Source organism: Talpa europaea (genome assembly GCF_964194135.1).
Source record: "Talpa europaea genome assembly, chromosome: 1".
Taxonomy (NCBI): Eukaryota; Metazoa; Chordata; class Mammalia; order Eulipotyphla; family Talpidae; genus Talpa; species Talpa europaea.
The window spans coordinates 127,594,288-127,608,642 of NC_140073.1; the positions used below are offsets into that span (position 1 = coordinate 127,594,288).

At 35.6% G+C, this 14,355-nt stretch overlaps 1 protein-coding gene across 1 annotated transcript in view; it reads right to left on the reverse strand.

Moving 5' to 3' along the window:
* The window catches only part of PGAP1 (post-GPI attachment to proteins inositol deacylase 1), a gene marked incomplete at both ends in the record, with an annotated part of 61,927 nt that overhangs the window by 12,862 nt on the left and 34,710 nt on the right, over positions 1 to 14,355 (reverse strand). The window contains 6 exons of the mRNA XM_084239221.1: positions 1,080 to 1,118; positions 4,335 to 4,443; positions 4,886 to 4,952; positions 5,430 to 5,481; positions 5,577 to 5,650; positions 7,901 to 7,976. Of these exons, the coding sequence (XP_084095347.1) occupies positions 1,080 to 1,118; positions 4,335 to 4,443; positions 4,886 to 4,952; positions 5,430 to 5,481; positions 5,577 to 5,650; positions 7,901 to 7,976 (417 nt within the window). The remainder of the gene's footprint in view (positions 1 to 1,079; positions 1,119 to 4,334; positions 4,444 to 4,885; positions 4,953 to 5,429; positions 5,482 to 5,576; positions 5,651 to 7,900; positions 7,977 to 14,355) is intronic.

A 14,355-nucleotide genomic window follows, 5' to 3' on the forward strand; every position in this document is an offset into this window, starting at 1 on the left:
CTCCGGAAATAATATGGATAAGAATGTTATATCCTCAACCCATACCTCTGTGTACAGTAACATGCCTTTGGGTACTAAAACTAAAATAGCATGCACATTTCCTTAACAGTCCAAGAGATAATTTTTCTTAATAATTGGTCCCTTAACATTTTAGAGTATTTATTACAACTATCCAGGATGCTATTTTCTAACTTATACTAACACTTAATCTTCTCTTTCTTTATAGCACAAAATTTAATAATAATCACAATTTAGTTCTCACCATATTGTTGTGAGGATGGAAGGAGATAATGCATATTCTAAGTCTTTAATTTTGATTTGTGAGTTTTATTATAAATATGGAATTAAATGACTTAAGTTTTTAAAGTTTTTTATGTCTGGACTGCAAAACACAACAGACCAAAAAATAAATTAAGTGAAGTAATAAAAGGCACAATAAAAAATTTAGTGAATTTTCAAATTATATAATTTCTCTGACTAATCTATATTATCTATCTGAGTCTGGGTTATAATATTCTGTAAATTACAATGATGTTAAATAAAAAATATCATTCTACTGCTTGCAAAATAATTTTTTTAACAATATTATGTTCCCCAAATAAATTTAAACATGCTTATTTTTAATAAGCTTACTTTCACCTTTACAAACTGAACATGTACAACATAAAAAGTCCTTTGAAAATGTTCACTTATTTGGCACCTATTGATTTGATTTGACTGAAATACAGCATGTATGAGCAAACTGAAATCCAAATGACATTCATTTAGCAAAAAAAAAAAAAAAATTAACATTTTCATATTCAGGAATCAGTTCTCATTTCTTGGAAGTGCCAAACATGAAAGCATCAACTTAAAGCCAGGGATGGCTACCTATGGCCTTTGTGCCAAAAATGGTTTCTAGATTTTATTACTAGGTAGAAGAAGAAAAGCAATAGATGTAACAGAGGCAGCAGCAGCATGAAACCATATGTGCTCTGCTAAATACTTACCATCTGATATTTTATAGAAATGATTTACAACCCCTTCTTTATAGTATCTATCCACAAGGCAATAAATAATCAGCCAAAAGTTTTTCTTACCTGTCCAAGTATTTGTGAAAAGGAAGTCTTAACTGTCACCTAGTTTAAAACAATCATTAAAAAAAGGTTATTTTCTCTACTCCTCTACTTCATATTTTATTAAATAACTTCTGCACATATCTAGCCATAAACATTATTTTGTTATAATGATAAACATGAAAACACTCAAAATCTTAAAAGAATCTTTCTTTTATATCAAGAGTAATTTTATGTTTAGTATACATTCTCATATTCTAATTCTTTGACCATCAGGTGATTGCTGTGGTACATGTGGCAATCCTTTACTTATTAGAACATTTAACCAGAATAGTATATTATCAGACCATGTAAGCCTAAAAGAGTTTATTGAATACCATGCTCAGAAGCTAATTTGCTAAAAAAAATTAAGCACAAATTAATAAACGTACTATATAACTAGTACTTTAAAATCTCAACCCTACAACTACATACCACTAATTTGGTTAAGCTAAATTTTTCTGAGTAAAGTTCATAAAAATAGATTTCACATAATATAAAACCAGGAACAAACAGCACATTTAGTAAAGTTAAGACAAAATAATATTTTAAAAAGAAATTTATCATTCATTATTTCTACCATATAGACCCCTTTTTTGATATTAGGAAATCTGGGAAAAGGAAATAAACCTTTCTAGGGAAGATATACACTTACTCTATTTTGTCAAAATATGGACTCGAGTAACCAAAACAAAGAGAAATCCTACTAAGTGGGATAAAATATTTGTACACTATACATCTGATAAGGGACTGATAGCAAAGATCTACAAAGAGCTTCACAACTCAATAAAAGCAAATGACCCAGTCAAAAAATGTGCAGAAAACCTCAAAAAGATGCTTCTTCAAAGAAAAAATGCAAGTGGCCAACAGCATATGAAAAAATGTTGAACATTACTAATTATCAGGGAAATGCAAATCAAAACCATAATGAGATACTACCTCATATTTTTGAGAATGGTCCATCTTATTTTTATTTTAAAGATTTATTTACTTATTTATGCGTAGAAGAATTGGGGTGTTGGCCAGAGGTGCGGGAGATGAGAGGATTCACCAGAGACAGAGTAGGTAGTGGATCCACAGAAACACACTGCTAAGGGGAGCAGGGGTGAGACAGGAGAGATCTGCTGTGCCATATGTGGATTATCTCCCTGGCCAGGATCAAACTCAGACCACAGCGGTGGTAGTGTGAGGGCACTGAGACTTAACCTCTAGGGAGGCCCTGATAATGGTCCATCTTAAAAAAAAACTGGAAACAACAAATGCTTGTCAGGATATGGAGGTAAAGGAACCCTCTTTTACTGCTGGTAGGAATGCAAATTGGTCCAATCACTGTGGAAAGCTGTATGAAGTTTCCTCAAAACACTGAAAATGGATCTAGGGCCTCCCCTGGTGGTGCAGCGGTTGAGCGCTGGGTTGCGAGGCTGCCCGCAGCCTCTGCAGCGCCAGTTCAATCCCCGGCCACCGGCGAGGGTCCCGCAAAAAAGAGGAAAAAAAAGAAAAAAAAAGAAAATGGATCTACTATATGATCCAGCAATTCCACTCCTAGGAATCTATGCAAAGAACACAAAAACGCTAATTTGAAAGGAAACCTTCATTCCTATGTTTATTGCATCATTATTTACATTAGCTAAGATAAGGAAACAACCCAAGTGCCCCAAACGGATGAACAATCAAATGGGGTATATATACACAATGGAATACTACTCAGCAATAAAAAAAAGGATAAATTCATGCCATTTGCAGCAACATGGATGAAGCTGGGAGTATTTATTCTAAGTGAAATAAGTCAGAGGAAAAAGATAAATACCGAATGGTTTTACTTTTATCTAGAATATAGAGAAAATGTTACAAGGGGTCAGGAAAAAAGACAAAACATGCAAGCTGACCATAGATCTGAGGCATACAGCAGGGGAAAAGGCGTGGGGACAAAACAGGGGAAGGAAGAGCACAATGGGCTATAGTGATTGATCATGGGTGCTATGATGGTAGGAGAACTATGGGGACTATGCCTGTGGTGAGAAACCAATTACTGCATAAAAATGAACAATAATGTAAGAAAATAAATAAATTTAATTATAAAAAATATATAAGGACTTCTGGATAATAATAGGTTGTCAGAAAAGTCATGACACATTAAAACAGACAAAATACTTCATGACTTTTCTGATAACCCAATATAAAGCATTTGTAGTAACAAATTATTAGAGAGCATGAAGTATTTGAAGTCAAATTATTAATGCAAATCTTAACATCTCTGTGATATTAGAAATGTGAAGAAACAAGTAAAAAACATAAAAGCCTATTCTAGAGGATTATTGGTGCTTTGATGGTAAGTTTGGTGTGGTAACATACATCTGAAGAGGTGTGAACCTATACCCCTAAATCATATACAGTGTTGTAAATCAGTATTACCTCAATAAAAGATACAATTAAAAATATAGCCCTGTAAAATCCTTCAACAGTAAAAACAAGCAAATTATCAAAGCAATAAATAAAGTACATGAAATCCAAAATTATAACACAGATCTAACCAAAATTTGATTATAGAAAGATTCTATTTGTTTGACCTACCACTCCAAATTTACCCTGTTAGTTCCAATAAAGAATCCAAATATTTAGCTTGGCTTAAAGCAGCAGAGTAGAAATAAGTTATTTCACATAACTAGAAACCTATGATGTCACCACATATTTAAAATCTGGTATGTTCTGAAACAGAGAGTTTTTTAGTTTACTAATCCATAAAAAAGTAAAAATGTTACTGAGTCTATTCCCCTTTTCTTAAGAGAGCTACCATGATCATAAAACAAAGAGAATAAGCACCAAATTGCACATAAACAGAGCTTAAAATAGTGAAAAGGAAAAGAAAATTCTTAAGCTCATCCAGGAGAGCTCAAAACCATTACACATTATGCCAATTACCACAGTATAGTCATGTCAGCTGATTTCAATGCTCTTCAATCTATAGAGGATTCTGGATTTTGAACTTCCAAATTCATAAGATTAATTTACAGTTGAATTTTTATTTTCTACTTCTTATTAAGATTCATACTTTCAGTGGTCTAGCTAACAAAATACTGAGGTAGTGCTAATTGGCAATAAGGAAAATATTTAAAGTATTATAGATGTCTATTTTTTTCTATTTATTGGCTTCCACATTGCCATATACATAAGACTAATATAGAATATATTTCCAGTTTTTCTATAATTAAATCTTAAAAATTAAGCAAACATGTAACTTACCTCATACTGACAGTCTGATGATGTATACATTTTTAGTAATGCTACATGGCTATCATTATCTGGCTGAGCAACATGGAGCTTCACAGAAATTTCTGTGTTAGATGGAACCCTGGGGAGATAACCTAAGTATCAGTTCTCAAAAACAAAATACTGTTAATGCATAACCTTAAGTCAATTTTCAGCACAATACATAATATTATAATATAGAGGACACCAGATGCCAAATACATTATTATGAATGGGTGCTTTTCCAGTCATATCACAGTTTCAATGCTCTCTCTAGGGCACAGAAGTTGGGATATAGGGTGGGAAGGGGTTCACATCTCAAACAAGTAAGGTTTAAATTCCATATCATTTAAATGATCATTTTTCTTGATATGTCTATATATTATCTTGTTACACTATCTTATGGGCAAAATACCACATAAAGGACATTTAGATTTTATTAAGAGATACTTTAATATTTTCACTAAGATTTAAATTTAAAATTAAGTAGAATATGTATTATTCAAAAACACCAACATTTAAGGTAAATTCTTTCATATACTTACTGTGCAATGGTTAGTGAATCTTCATAAGACCAGGGAATATGAAGTTTATAGATACTAGTTATTTCTTCTGTGAAAACAAACAAAATATGTATTATAAACCTTGTGTTAACCAAATGTTACATAAACTACTATAATACCTAATTACATAATTAGCCATTTCATAAAAAATAATTAGATGTTTATTACATAATATGAAATTATAGGGAATTATTAAATGATGTCTAATGAGAATTACAAGAAGATGTTAGAACATGTGGGAAGTACTGAGAACCTAGAAAAACATTAAACAGATAAAGGTGAATTATAACTATAACACCGCAAATTATATAGTAATTTTTAAATGCTGATATTTAAACTGAAACAGACATAATGCTTACTGTTAAGAAAGGCTCTATGCTAAATCTGTTGGAAATATAAACATCTTTTCTATTATATATCTAATTTTATTTCAAATGAAAGAATAAATATTATACAAAATTCAAGTGAAGACCTATTAATTCTTCAGATGATAGTATTACTATAATTTTTCAGAAAATACACTTACCTTTGGCTCCTGAGCACTTGCTTACTACGTTGACTTTAAAAGCTTGATATATCTAATGATTTGACCACAAAAACAAAAAATGAAAGTTTATTTGTTTAACTAAACAGTAAAGTTATGTCAAATCCTCATTATAAAAAGGATAGTTACCTGTCCAAAGTTAAGAAGCTCTATATTATAGAACAGGCCACTTGAATTTAATATCACTTTCCTTGAAGATAATCCTATTGAAGTAAAAGCACTGAATTAGTTAGATTACCAAACAATAAAAAAGTACCCATTGCTTAAACATTAAAGTGAGGCCAACAGATTTTTTAACATTACAGAATAAAAAGAGTTTATAGGATTTTACTTCTCATATGGAGGAATAAACACAAAAATCAATAAATTCTTGGTAAGCCAAGTGATCTGTGGTGACATCACCAGTAATTAAACATAATGACATCATGTATCCTCTGATATGATATATTGCCAAGTGCACATCACTTCTGTGATAGTATCAAAAATGTATAAGCTCAACCTAATCATAAAAAAAGCATCAGACAAACCCAAATTGAGGAAGATCATACAAGATAACTGATGAGCGGTAATTTTCAAAGGTTCCAAAGTTACAAAACACAAGGAAAGGCAAAGGAACTATCAAAGTTATAGGAGACTAAAACATAACTACTAAGTGTAGGAAGAAGAAAATGGTGGAAAAAATCAATGAAGACCAAAGGAAACCTATATTTTAGCTAATAGTGTAACACCAATGTTAATGCTAATTTTGACAACTGTATTGTTTTGTCAACATTGTAGAGAGATGATGAAGGACATAGAGAACTCAGTCACCTTTCTATAAGTTTAAGACTATTCCAAAATAAAATTTAAAAGACTATATAACATAGTCATTCATACTTTATCGCAATAAAAAAATAGTAAAAAATATTTAGAGAAATTTTGAAACCTTCATAGGGCAGACAGCAATTCATACCTCATAATAAACCTTAGTAAAAAGGGACAATAATTGAGGGTGTGGAGCCCTCCTGTACTGCCAACAGTAATGCAAAGTACGGAAAACATTATGGAGGGGTCTTAAAGAATCAAAAATAGATCTACCACATGATCTTCTATTTTCACTTCTAGAGAGCTATCCAAAGAAATGAAACACTAATTCTAAAAAATATATGTACCCCTAAGTTCATTAGAGCAATATTTACAATAGCCAAGATAAGTAAAGAACCTAAGTGCCCATTGGTAGATGACTGGGTTAAGATGGAATAAAATGGAACTCAGCTATTAAAAAGGGTGAAATCTCCTCATTTACAAGAACACGGGTGGAATTTGAAGATATTATGCTAAGTGAAATAAGTCACAGAGAGAAAGACAAATACTGGATAATTTCACTCACATGCGGACTATAAAAAAAGCAAGCAAGTAGACAAAAATAAACCTTTGGATTCTGATAGCAGAACTGAGGTTACCAGAGGAAGAATGGGGTGGAAGCAAAGGGGGCAGGGGCTGTGCGGAGGATAACTAACACTTTGGTGGTGGCAACATATATGTGAATAAGTGTGAACTTTTAAAAAACACAGACAACATTGTAAACCAGTGTTACCTCAATTTTAAAAAAATGGAGATTCAAAAATGAAACAGAAATCAACTCACAAGTTCAGAAACTTAAAAAAATAAAATATAGGGCCTCCCCTGGTGGCGCAACGGTTGAGTGCTGGGTTGCAAGGCTGCCCGCAGCCTCTGCAGTGCCAGTTCGATCCCGGGCCACCAGCGAGGGTCCCACCAAAAAAAAAAAAAAAAAAATTTAAAAAATTTAAAAAATAAACAAAATATAAACAAATAAAAGGATCAATATTTAGCACAGTTTTTAATGAAAGCACAAACATTCCATTCCAAGCAAATATATGTGATTGTGGAGAAAATTTCTTTTAAAGTTCACTTGTCAGAAGATAACTATTGGCCCAGTTATCAAATAAAAATGAAAGCAATGAAGAGTATCATATGGTTATTCTAAGAACTATACTGTAGGGCCTCCTCGGTGGCGCAGCGGTTGAGTGCTGGGTTGCGAAGCTGCCCGCAGCCTCTGCGGTGCTGGTTCGATCCCCGGCTGCTCCCCGGCCACCGGAGGAGGGTCCCACATGGCGCGCAGACCTCTCCTGCCGCCCGCTGCTCCCCTCAGCAGTGTACTTCAGTCCTTCTGCCTGCTCTGCTCCCTGCTCTGCTCCCTGCTCTGGCTCTGGTGAATTCTCTCACCCTCCTGCGCTTCTGAATGTACCCAGTACTTGCATAAATAAATAAAAATAAATAAATCTTAAAAAAAAAAAAAAGAAATATAATTACTTTAAAAAAAAAAAGAACTATACTGTACTTGAAATGCACAACAATATTTAATGTTACCAGGCTCTGTACTAACTGGCAAGATAATCAGCATTGTTAAAAATAAAAGCAATTCTTAAGATTTCCAAAATCAAAGTACTTACCAAAGGAAAAAAGATGAGTAACAGGAAGCTGTATGGATCTTGTCTCTTTTTTAAAGAATTCACAATCTACAACAAACTGAAATATAAAAGATTGATTAATTAGGAAAAATAGAATTCAATGCATAATAAAGTATCTTCACTTGATGCTTGAATGGGGAATGAGAGTCTTCAACTATGGAGAAGATGTGAGCTATCACACCCTAACTCTGGTTTTGCTTAGATGGCATGAATTCCTAAGAAAAGATGCTGAGAAAATTGGGTAAGCAAATTTAATTTAATAAATTATTAACAAATCACCTCTATAACAATAACAAAGCTTTCTTGTAGTTATTTTTAGATGTTTGTAGAAGAGAGTCATTAAAGGATAAACAAATTATTAAGAACCAACGTTCACTCAAGAGTAGGGATTTAGCAAATATATCTTTGAATATTTTCACAGTTTAAATGAAAATGTTATTTTGTTACATATCGCACATTCATTAGATATCTATAATCTAACTAGACTGTAATTAGGCATTTGAAAACATGCTGTCATTCATCTACAGAAAACTAATGTTATTTTTATAAGATTTTTCAGGCTAAATAATGATTATAGTACCAGAAAAAAATGTTTACTGTGTATGAAGCAAGAAAAATAAATGATATAATAAAAAAATTAAACTTAAAATGTGTTATCTGCACTATTAAAATTTTTAAATGACATTTCTAATAGCATTTCTACAACAGTATGAGAAACTTTGCTCTCAGAATGTGCAATAAGATGACTTCATTAAAATAATCTCCAAATGCAACCAAATTACTTGATCTCTAGGAATTGAAGCAATTAATCTGACGCCTAATTGTAGCTAGCAAGCATTCTGCTATTACAGAAAGAAGAAAGAAGAAAGTCAGTAGGGTCTATACTAGACTTTTCCAGTAACTACACCCTAGATTGTGTTTGAAGCAACGCTGTTTGCCAATTTTGTGGATTTTTCATTGTTTTTACACAAGAAAGAATAGTGGATTGTAGTATACAATGAGGAAATAAAAAGGAAAACTTAAGGGCTTTGCTTTTACTTTTCTTCCATTATTTTCAAACATAATGGGAGCAAAAATCTACCACTCCAAAATATGCCTTTTTGACAAGAGGTTTATTTCATGGAAGGGGCTCTAAAGGTTTGGTGGAGTTTGCTTTAAAAAAAAAAATTTACTTGTAAATATCTCTCTGTAAGGGTTTCCTCCTCACTCTACTGGGAAGAACTAGTCTCCTGAGCTCATTTGAATGGAGAAATCTACCTATACATGTTGTTCTGTGCCTTCCATGGTAAACTCCCAAACTGATCTTCCCTCCTCCCTCACTAGCAAACTCCTTTGTCTTAGCTAAACTATTGATACTTAAGATGGTGTCTGAAGACATGTGGCGAGTTATTTAGTTTTATTGGGTCTCTTCCCATATATACACGAGGTATCTATGTTATTATTAAACTTCTTTTTGACTTTTTCTCTTATCAAAATGTTTAATACCGGTTTAATCATTTGGCAGTCTAGGAGAAAAAAATCAGTATACAGTACAATTTCCTTTTCATCGCAAAGCAAACAAAGAACACAGATATTTTCATTATAGCAAAAGCAGTTAAAGGAGTAGCGAAATCATTTATTGAACAAGATTACTCATTGTATTTTTACAAAGTATATTTGGGTGTGTCATTGCCATGGATAGGGAAGTAGCTTTAAATTACTTTGAACAGGCACTTTAAAATTTATTGCTTGAAACATCTGGCTATGCCTTTTACAAAATACTCTTACCTGAGAAAGAAAAAGTTCAAGGGTCTATCTCTGAGACCTCTAAGGCAAGTAAATTTTGAATGAATTTAATTATGTCTTCTGTCATCAAAAAATAAAGGTAATGTCCACATTTGCATTTTGAAAACTATACTGTCTATTGACTCAAAAATTTTAAAACAGGGCCTCCCCGGTGGCGCAGCGGTTGAGCGCTGGGTTGCGAAGCTGCCCGCAGCCTCTGCAGCGCCGGTTCGATTCCCGGCTGCTCCCTGGCCACCATAGGAGGGTCCCACATGGCGCGCAGACCTCTCCTGCCGCCCGCTGCTCCCCTCAGCAGTGTACTTCGGTCCTTCTGCCTGCTCTGCTCCCCGCTCTGGCTCTGGTGAATTCTCTCACCCTCCCACGCTTCTGACTGTACCCAGTTCATGTATAAACGAAACAAACGAACAAACAAACAAATAAATAAAACATGCCTCTATAAAAGAAAAAAAATTTTAAAACATCTATGATGTTTTGATGGGCTATAACAGAAATGCAGAAATTATTAAAGGTCTAAGTTAACATCCCAGTGAAATGGAGTTTGCAAGAGGAGAGTCAACAGTGTAATTTTCTGAAGAATAAGACATTTATGTATTTGTAACAGGGTGGTCCCCAGGAAAGGGGGAGGTTCCCTGCCCCACCCAAGGGAGGGTGGAGCTGAGCAGGAAGAGGAGAAGCTGAAGAAGAGACTGAGGAAGGATGCAGGATGGAGCCAGGAGACCTGGAGGAGGCGCATGGAGCCTAGAGACACGTGAAGAAACTACGCTTGTCTTTTGGTCGTGGACTGGGTGACACAGATGTGGGTGAGACCCGTGGGGAGGTGACAATGGCAGCTTTTATCTTGATGTTGATTTTGCTCTTTTCCTTCCGGGCTTGTCCGGTTGTTTGTGACCCTTTTCTGTGGGTCCCCACTGGAAGATGCTTTAGACTTGTGGCAGGCCTTGGGGCCTTGCTCTGGGCCAATCCCATTTGGATGGACTTTTACCCACGAGGGGACGGGTAACTTTGGGTGCTTCATTTAGAAACTAGACTCTTTGCCTTACCTGTATTGTTTCCTAGTTTTATTAAAGTTCCTTCCCATTAAAGTCCCATGTGTTTTGTGTTGATGCGGCGGATGGCAGAACCCATTTAGAATAGGCAGGTTTGCGGGGTTTGGGCTGCCCCTCTCCCTGTCCTATAACAGATTTGGCGCCCAACGTGATTTAGGACAGAGCCATCCGTGGTTAGTCAGCCCCATGGGGAAATTGGGCTTCCCTATGGCACTGGCTACCATAAGCACAAATGTGATTTTTGGTTTCTCCGATGTGTTTGTTTCATATGTCGATTTGCTGTTGAAAAACTGGCTTGGGCTTTGTGAAGATCTGTGTGTCTGTATGTAATTTGTTTGTAGTGACTTGCTAAGACATTTGATTTTGTGGAAATTGTTCTGTGCCAGTTTTACTCAAAAGATTAGGCAGTACGTAGGACCATGTGGCCAGATCAAAGATGGCGTCTGAGGCCACTTGGTGTTTTCTTCTTGTTGCTAGGACTTTGGAACTTTTTTTTTTCTTTCTTTTTGTAATCTCTGCTGTCTCATTAGCATTTCTAAAGGCAATAATGGTTCTTCAGTGGTATGTAGCTTTGTCTTTGGCTACTTCCTGCTCTCTTGCCTGATGGATTTTGCAAGCCAACTGTGGAGCAGTGGTGTTTTAATTAGCAAATGTATGCCTGGGTGTTAAGGAAAGAGTAGCCTTAAGCAGTAACTGGTAATCGCTGGTATCCTTGATGGATTCTTGGAGATAACTTGAATTTTTGCAAAGTCTGGATCAGAAAAATTAACAAGATTTTGTCTGAGTCTGAAAGGATTTGCTGCTGTAAATTTTGTCTACACAATTTGTTTTGGGCATGTTTGCCATTTTGAATACTGGATTTGTTCAATTGCTGGTGTAAGACAAGATTCTAAGTTTCTGCTTCCTACTGAGGAAGGTCTGTTATGGAAAGCACTCTTTAGGGTGCATCATGTAACTGTACCAGGTTTTCATACCTGTGTTGTTGTTGTCCCTCCCTAGTGTGGGGGAGGTGTAATCTGTGCTTAGATGTTTAATCTGCTCTTTCAGCTTCTGTCCCAGAGTGGCTAACAGAAGTAAGGAGATGACTCCTTTTAATTGAAAGTTAATTACTGATATTTTGATTTTGCTTTTTCAGGTTCTATTCCAGGAAACCCAAGGAGTGCCTGCTTGGTGGCTAACAAGAGATGACTCCTTTTGCTTAAAAGTTAACTGTTACTTTTATTCTTTCAGTTGCTGTACAGAATACCCCAGGATTGACTTCTAATAAAAAGTCTTCAACACTGAAAACCCTAAGGTGATAAACAAGGTCATGTAACTCCTGTGATTAATAAAACTTTTCCTTTCTGTTTCCAAAGTCTTAGGTTTGTAGGATGACAACTGAAAATTTTTCTGCCAGCAACACTCCACATTTTTTTTTTGGACTTTGACATTTTTTTTCCTGAGCCTATGGAGTAAAACTGCAGTTACATAACATTCTACGTGGCATAACTAAAAAAACTGTCTTTGTCTATATGTTGTATGTCTGTATGTCCTTGTGTCTGTCTTGGCCTAAAGAGGTTGAAAAATTGGTATACGTGGTGCCCATAGACGTTGAACAAAAAAAAAAAGAGTCTCCAGTTATGAGAAAAACAAAAAGTTATGGTTTGATTGTCAACATTGTGCTACTGAACTAAGCCAGTGCCTTCATAGAGATTGAATATTGTTGTTTCTGTTACTTTTCTGATATTTATGGCAAAGCTTCCCAGAAATCTAAATTCAAGTACAAATTTGGTGGCCTGTCATTTGACTGATGCAAGGAAATTTTGTGGAACCTCAGTAGAGCTCCTGAGACACTCCACGAAGTTTCTCCTTTCCCTCCTGGGAAAGCATTACATGAATTTGTTCTATTTGGCTTTTACCTAATGAAGTAAAACTGAAAGGGAAGCATTGTCACTTGGGAAAATGGTAAAACTTTGGTATGTACAAGATGTTAACAGTAGTATCTGGTATGTATGTAAATTGTCAATGGTGATTGTCACCTTGTAATATTGTATAATTCAATTGTTTCACACCTACAGAAATTGTTTCCGGAAATATAGGGAGAATAGGTCTTAACAGATTCCTATTGATGGAACTGTTGAGAGTAAAAAACTTTCCTACAAAGGACTGAATAGACCTGGAAATACACCTGACATTTACTAAGGTTTCTTTGACATAATACTGGAAATTTTTTTTTTATGCATTCTGTCCTGAATCCACGAAATTTTTGTTTTGTTTTGTTTTGTTTTGAGTAACCAGGATCTGCAGAAAGGTTGTAATTTTTTTCCAGCAAAGCTAACTTGTCACATTTTCTCTCCCCTTGATACCAACACAGCATACAAATAGTGGTAGTAATTTTTGCTACTTATTTCAGAGTCTGTTTTTGCATAACTTCCATAGGGATTTTGTCTGTTTTAACAAATATTGGACGTGAGTTTGATTGTGTGGCTTTGTGTGGAGTTCTTCCAGAAAGTTGAAAAAGAGCTGAACCAAGAAGAGGAGAACCTGTTTCCCTTGGTTGTAGGGTTCCAGAGACCTCCAAAGAAGGTGAGGAAGCTTGCCTCCATTGGCAGGACTGGAACCCGGCCAACGAAAATGCCCTGGTACCCTCGAGAAGAGGAAAGCCCAGGTGGAGTCTGATGAGACCAACTTTATACCTGAAGCATACATCGACTGGATGCCACCGGTTCGCTCTGATCCTGTATGGAATATTTCAACAAAGCCAGCTAAAATTGCTGTTAGTTATTTCTACCCTGTGATTTTATGCAAAAATAGGAAAAATGGTTTAAAAGTAGATTTAGTTTGCAAACTTTTGCTTTGCTGTTAAAAGTTTGGGATCAAGGTTGAGAGAATTCGTTTTTGCATAAGTTGAACCATTTTAACATTTTTTCCCTGTGATTTTGATGTATTTGCTATCTTGTTTTAGCCAATGCTCCAAATTTTTTTTCTTTTGGCTTGGATAATGGACTATTTTTAAGTAATGTAACTGTCATACTAGACATTCATGGACAATGCTGCTGACTAATTGTTGCTTCTCTTACACACATTGTAACCCTGAAAAAAGACTGTCTCCTAAGATTGCACCATGAGATCTGTGCCACCATAGATATGGTGGAATAAAAATTAAAAGGGGGGATTGTAACAGGGTGGTCCCCAGGAAAGGGGGAGGTTCCCTGCCCCACCCAAGGGAGGGTGGAGCTGAGCAGGAAGAGGAGAAGCTGAAGAAGAGACTGAGGAAGGATGCAGGATGGAGCCAGGAGACCTGGAGGAGGCGCATGGAGCCTAGAGACACGTGAAGAAACTACGCTTGTCTTTTGGTCGTGGACTGGGTGACACAGATGTGGGTGAGACCCGTGGGGAGGTGACAATGGCAGCTTTTATCTTGATGTTGATTTTGCTCTTTTCCTTCCGGGCTTGTCCGGTTGTTTGTGACCCTTTTCTGTGGGTCCCCAATGGAAGATGCTTTAGACTTGTGGCAGGCCTTGGGGCCTTGCTCTGGGCCAATCCCATTTGGATGGACTTTTACCCACGAGGGGACGGGTAACTTTGGGTGCTTCATTTAGAAACTAGACTCTTTGCCTTACCTGT